The 7036-nt window shown below is 44.9% G+C and overlaps 1 protein-coding gene across 1 annotated transcript in view; it reads left to right on the top strand.

Moving 5' to 3' along the window:
• CFLAR (CASP8 and FADD like apoptosis regulator) overlaps nt 1-264 on the top strand; it is a 74747-nt gene extending 74483 nt beyond the window's left edge. Inside the window, exon 8 of the mRNA XM_049773340.1 lies at nt 126-264. Within this exon, the coding sequence (XP_049629297.1) occupies nt 126-264 (139 nt within the window). The remainder of the gene's footprint in view (nt 1-125) is intronic.
• The last annotated feature ends 6772 nt before the right edge of the window (nt 265-7036 follow it).

The following is a 7036-nucleotide window of genomic DNA, read 5'->3' as shown; positions in this document are numbered from 1 at the left end:
CCACAGTGTTTTTCACAGGAACAATTTCAAAACACTTAATCTCTTCTCCTCATTTCACTTTGATGACACTTGTCTCCTCTTTGATAGTTGCACGGCATTAATTTTTGCCTTCTCGGTCCCTCCAGAAAACGTCCCCTCATGGATCTCCATATCGAACTCAACAAGCACATGTATGCTTGGAACAGCAGAGTGTCTCCTAAAGAGAAGTACCATGTTTGCCTGCAGAACACGCTGAGAAAGACGCTCATCTTCTCTTCCACATGAAAGACCCTCTTGTCTCTTTGCTCACTTGGCTTTACCAGTCTCTATCAGTAGCCAAGAGTAGTTTTCAAATGTGTGAATATGTCGGATGGGGCAGGGATGAGGTCCTGCCCTACTATAGAAGGACACTCTCGTGAATTCCTAGTTACAAGCTGTGAGTATCCAAGGAGAAGCTCATAAACCGCTGTCATTCAGTTATTGACAGTTTGAAAGCCAAGTATTGTTGAATTGGGCATCTTGGTATTATGTTACCTTCCATGGCATCAGTGATAGAGATAGGTGTTAGAATGCTGTCCTCACAAAGGTATGAGGCCTGAGGGTGTCCATACTTCACAGAAAAAGCAGTACCAGAGAATAAAGGTTCCACTTTCCATAATCCAGCCTGGAAGAAAGGGTCTAATTCCACGAGAATTAAGAACAAAACATCCATTAGGGAGAAAAAGGCTTGGAGTCTGGGGCTTCCAGCCTCGTAGACTGAGCACACTAACTGTCCATCCCCCACAATCTTCATTGTGCAGACTTCAATTCACATACGGGGGAAGGGCAAATATAACATATAAATATCTCATGGTCTTCTTTTTTGTTTTGTTTTGTTTTTGGTTTTTGGGTCTCATCCAGTGGCTCAGGGTTTACTCCTGGCTCTGCACTTGGAAGTGTCTCCTGTCAGGCTTGGGGACCATATAGGATGCCGGGATTTGAACTGGGGCCCATCCTGTGTTGGCTGCGTGCAAGACAAATACCTTACCTTACAAATACCTTACCTCTGTGTTATTGCTCTGGTCTCTAGCTCATGGTCTTTTACATATTAAAAGGGGTGGGTTAAGGGAAAAGGAAACTAGGGCAGCGTCTCAGTTGTGTGAGAATCTTGCTGAGAATTCTACATGTTAGGCAATACCCTGGTCAAACCCAGGATGTCCACATGTAAGGCAAACACTTTACCAACTGGGTGAGGGAGGGAGGGAGAGAGAGAGAAAAGAGAGAGAGCCAAACACAGACAGAAACAGAGAGAGAGAGAGACAGAGACAGTATACAGCAGGTAGGCAGGGTGTTTGCCTTGCATATGGCCAACATAGATTCAATTTCCAGCACCGAAAAGATTCCCTTGAGCCCCACGAAGAGTGGCTCTAGAACACAAAACCAGGAATAAGTCCTGAGCACTGCTAGGTATGACTCAAAAACAAAACAAACAGGGGCTGGAGAGATAGCCTGGAGGTAAGGTGTTGGCCTTACATCTGGAAGGACATTCCATATGGTCCCCCAGGGGCGATTTCTGAGCATAGAGCCAGAAGTAACCCCTGAACGCTGCCAGGTGTGACCCAAACAAACAAAAAACAAACAGCACAAAACACGAAAACCAAATCAAACTCTACACAGACTCAAAAACAAAATAAATTACAATTTGAAGTGATTAATCCGTAGGGAGATTAGATTCTCATACTACTGGGGCATGCCAGCAAGATGTATGTCAGTTCTTGATCTCATGAACTGATACACTGTGCTAGTGGTTGCAGACAAAAGACATGTGATGGAAACCTTAAGAGACAGGCTGGTGCATATCTTTCACTGTCCTGTGTGGACCTGTAGTTAAGTGTTTCCAATGACTTTACTTCTTACCCAGCATAGCACCATACTTTTGGAATGAAAGCCCTTTATCTTTTGTTATTGTTGTTGTTGTTTTTGTTTTGTTTTTGGGCCACACCTGGTTCAATGGCTCAGTGGTTTCTCCTAGCTTTGAGCTGAAGGGTCATTCTTGGTGGTGCTCAGGGAACCATATGGGTTGCCAGGAATCTAGCCTGGGTCAGCTCCCTGCAAAGCAAATGCCCTACTTGTTGACTACTGCTCCAGCCACAGAACACTACTTTTTTGTTTTTGTTTTTGGTTTTTGGTTGTTGGGCCACACCCGGCTGTGCTCAAGGGTTACTCCTGACTGTCTACTCAGAAATAGCTCCTGGCAGGTATGGGGGACCATATGGGACACCAGGATTTGAACCAACCACCTTTGGTCCTGAATCGGCTGCTTGCAAGGCAAACGCTGCTGTGCTATCTCTCCGGGCCCAGAACACTACTTTTTTAAGTAATTTACCTCAAAAAGCTACAATTTTTCACAGGAACAATTTCAAAACACTTAATCTCTTCTCCTCATTTCACTTTGATGACACTTGTCTCCTCTTTGATAGTTGCACGGCATTAATTTTTGCCTTCTCGGTCCCTCCAGAAAACGTCCCCTCATGGATCTCCATATCGAACTCAACAAGCACATGTATGCTTGGAACAGCAGAGTGTCTCCTAAAGAGAAGTACCATGTTTGCCTGCAGAACACGCTGAGAAAGACGCTCATCTTCTCTTCCACATGAAAGACCCTCTTGTCTCTTTGCTCACTTGGCTTTACCAGTCTCTATCAGTAGCCAAGAGTAGTTTTCAAATGTGTGAATATGTCGGATGGGGCAGGGATGAGGTCCTGCCCTACTATAGAAGGACACTCTCGTGAATTCCTAGTTACAAGCTGTGAGTATCCAAGGAGAAGCTCATAAACCGCTGTCATTCAGTTATTGACAGTTTGAAAGCCAAGTATTGTTGAATTGGGCATCTTGGTATTATGTTACCTTCCATGGCATCAGTGATAGAGATAGGTGTTAGAATGCTGTCCTCACAAAGGTATGAGGCCTGAGGGTGTCCATACTTCACAGAAAAAGCAGTACCAGAGAATAAAGGTTCCACTTTCCATAATCCAGCCTGGAAGAAAGGGTCTAATTCCACGAGAATTAAGAACAAAACATCCATTAGGGAGAAAAAGGCTTGGAGTCTGGGGCTTCCAGCCTCGTAGACTGAGCACACTAACTGTCCATCCCCCACAATCTTCATTGTGCAGACTTCAATTCACATACGGGGGAAGGGCAAATATAACATATAAATATCTCATGGTCTTTTTTTTGTTTTGTTTTGTTTTTGGTTTTTGGGTCTCATCCAGTGGCTCAGGGTTTACTCCTGGCTCTGCACTTGGAAGTGTCTCCTGTCAGGCTTGGGGACCATATAGGATGCCGGGATTTGAACTGGGGCCCATCCTGTGTTGGCTGCGTGCAAGACAAATACCTTACCTTACAAATACCTTACCTCTGTGTTATTGCTCTGGTCTCTAGCTCATGGTCTTTTACATATTAAAAGGGGTGGGTTAAGGGAAAAGGAAACTAGGGCAGCGTCTCAGTTGTGTGAGAATCTTGCTGAGAATTCTACATGTTAGGCAATACCCTGGTCAAACCCAGGATGTCCACATGTAAGGCAAACACTTTACCAACTGGGTGAGGGAGGGAGGGAGAGAGAGAGAAAGAGAGAGAGCCAAACACAGACAGAAACAGAGAGAGAGAGAGAGACAGAGACAGTATACAGCAGGTAGGCAGGGTGTTTGCCTTGCATATGGCCAACATAGATTCAATTTCCAGCACCGAAAAGATTCCCTTGAGCCCCACGAAGAGTGGCTCTAGAACACAAAACCAGGAATAAGTCCTGAGCACTGCTAGGTATGACTCAAAAACAAAACAAACAGGGGCTGGAGAGATAGCCTGGAGGTAAGGTGTTGGCCTTACATCTGGAAGGACATTCCATATGGTCCCCCAGGGGCGATTTCTGAGCATAGAGCCAGAAGTAACCCCTGAACGCTGCCAGGTGTGACCCAAACAAACAAAAAACAAACAGCACAAAACACGAAAACAAAATCAAACTCTACACAGACTCAAAAACAAAATAAATTACAATTTGAAGTGATTAATCCGTAGGGAGATTAGATTCTCATACTACTGGGGCATGCCAGCAAGATGTATGTCAGTTCTTGATCTCATGAACTGATACACTGTGCTAGTGGTTGCAGACAAAAGACATGTGATGGAAACCTTAAGAGACAGGCTGGTGCATATCTTTCACTGTCCTGTGTGGACCTGTAGTTAAGTGTTTCCAATGACTTTACTTCTTACCCAGCATAGCACCATACTTTTGGAATGAAAGCCCTTTATCTTTTGTTGTTGTTGTTGTGGTTTTTGTTTTGTTTTTGGGCCACACCTGGTTCAATGGCTCAGTGGTTTCTCCTAGCTTTGAGCTGAAGGGTCATTCTTGGTGGTGCTCAGGGAACCATATGGGTTGCCAGGAATCTAGCCTGGGTCAGCTCCCTGCAAAGCAAATGCCCTACTTGTTGACTACTGCTCCAGCCACAGAACACTACTTTTTTGTTTTTGTTTTTGGTTTTGGTTTTTGGGCCACACCCGGCTGTGCTCAAGGGTTACTCCTGACTGTCTACTCAGAAATAGCTCCTGGCAGGTACGGGGGACCATATGGGACACCAGGATTTGAACCAACCACCTTTGGTCCTGAATCGGCTGCTTGCAAGGCAAACGCTGCTGTGCTATCTCTCCGGGCCCAGAACACTACTTTTTTAAGTAATTTACCTCAAAAAGCTACAATTTTTCACAGGAACAATTTCAAAACACTTAATCTCTTCTCCTCATTTCACTTTGATGACACTTGTCTCCTCTTTGATAGTTGCACGGCATTAATTTTTGCCTTCTCGGTCCCTCCAGAAAACGTCCCCTCATGGATCTCCATATCGAACTCAACAAGCACATGTATGCTTGGAACAGCAGAGTGTCTCCTAAAGAGAAGTACCATGTTTGCCTGCAGAACACGCTGAGAAAGACGCTCATCTTCTCTTCCACATGAAAGACCCTCTTGTCTCTTTGCTCACTTGGCTTTACCAGTCTCTATCAGTAGCCAAGAGTAGTTTTCAAATGTGTGAATATGTCGGATGGGGCAGGGATGAGGTCCTGCCCTACTATAGAAGGACACTCTCGTGAATTCCTAGTTACAAGCTGTGAGTATCCAAGGAGAAGCTCATAAACCGCTGTCATTCAGTTATTGACAGTTTGAAAGCCAAGTATTGTTGAATTGGGCATCTTGGTATTATGTTACCTTCCATGGCATCAGTGATAGAGATAGGTGTTAGAATGCTGTCCTCACAAAGGTATGAGGCCTGAGGGTGTCCATACTTCACAGAAAAAGCAGTACCAGAGAATAAAGGTTCCACTTTCCATAATCCAGCCTGGAAGAAAGGGTCTAATTCCACGAGAATTAAGAACAAAACATCCATTAGGGAGAAAAAGGCTTGGAGTCTGGGGCTTCCAGCCTCGTAGACTGAGCACACTAACTGTCCATCCCCCACAATCTTCATTGTGCAGACTTCAATTCACATACGGGGGAAGGGCAAATATAACATATAAATATCTCATGGTCTTTTTTTTTGTTTTGTTTTGTTTTTGGTTTTTGGGTCTCATCCAGTGGCTCAGGGTTTACTCCTGGCTCTGCACTTGGAAGTGTCTCCTGTCAGGCTTGGGGACCATATAGGATGCCGGGATTTGAACTGGGGCCCATCCTGTGTTGGCTGCGTGCAAGACAAATACCTTACCTTACAAATACCTTACCTCTGTGTTATTGCTCTGGTCTCTAGCTCATGGTCTTTTACATATTAAAAGGGGTGGGTTAAGGGAAAAGGAAACTAGGGCAGCGTCTCAGTTGTGTGAGAATCTTGCTGAGAATTCTACATGTTAGGCAATACCCTGGTCAAACCCAGGATGTCCACATGTAAGGCAAACACTTTACCAACTGGGTGAGGGAGGGAGGGAGAGAGAGAGAAAGAGAGAGAGCCAAACACAGACAGAAACAGAGAGAGAGAGAGACAGAGACAGTATACAGCAGGTAGGCAGGGTGTTTGCCTTGCATATGGCCAACATAGATTCAATTTCCAGCACCGAAAAGATTCCCTTGAGCCCCACGAAGAGTGGCTCTAGAACACAAAACCAGGAATAAGTCCTGAGCACTGCTAGGTATGACTCAAAAACAAAACAAACAGGAGCTGGAGAGATAGCCTGGAGGTAAGGTGTTGGCCTTACATCTGGAAGGACATTCCATATGGTCCCCCAGGGGCGATTTCTGAGCATAGAGCCAGAAGTAACCCCTGAACGCTGCCAGGTGTGACCCAAACAAACAAAAAACAAACAGCACAAAACACGAAAACCAAATCAAACTCTACACAGACTCAAAAACAAAATAAATTACAATTTGAAGTGATTAATCCGTAGGGAGATTAGATTCTCATACTACTGGGGCATGCCAGCAAGATGTATGTCAGTTCTTGATCTCATGAACTGATACACTGTGCTAGTGGTTGCAGACAAAAGACATGTGATGGAAACCTTAAGAGACAGGCTGGTGCATATCTTTCACTGTCCTGTGTGGACCTGTAGTTAAGTGTTTCCAATGACTTTACTTCTTACCCAGCATAGCACCATACTTTTGGAATGAAAGCCCTTTATCTTTTGTTGTTGTTGTTGTGGTTTTTGTTTTGTTTTTGGGCCACACCTGGTTCAATGGCTCAGTGGTTTCTCCTAGCTTTGAGCTGAAGGGTCATTCTTGGTGGTGCTCAGGGAACCATATGGGTTGCCAGGAATCTAGCCTGGGTCAGCTCCCTGCAAAGCAAATGCCCTACTTGTTGGCTACTGCTCCAGTCACAGAACACTACTTTTTTGTTTTTGTTTTTGGTTTTGGTTTTTGGGCCACACCCGGCTGTGCTCAAGGGTTACTCCTGACTGTCTACTCAGAAATAGCTCCTGGCAGGTACGGGGGACCATATGGGACACCAGGATTTGAACCAACCACCTTTGGTCCTGAATCGGCTGCTTGCAAGGCAAACGCTGCTGTGCTATCTCTCCGGGCCCAGAACACTACTTTTTTAAGT

This window comes from Suncus etruscus, chromosome 5 (assembly GCF_024139225.1).
Source record: "Suncus etruscus isolate mSunEtr1 chromosome 5, mSunEtr1.pri.cur, whole genome shotgun sequence".
Lineage (NCBI taxonomy): Eukaryota > Metazoa > Chordata > Mammalia > Eulipotyphla > Soricidae > Suncus > Suncus etruscus.
Note: the sequence above shows the minus strand (reverse complement) of the source record. Positions and strands in the feature narration are given on the sequence as shown.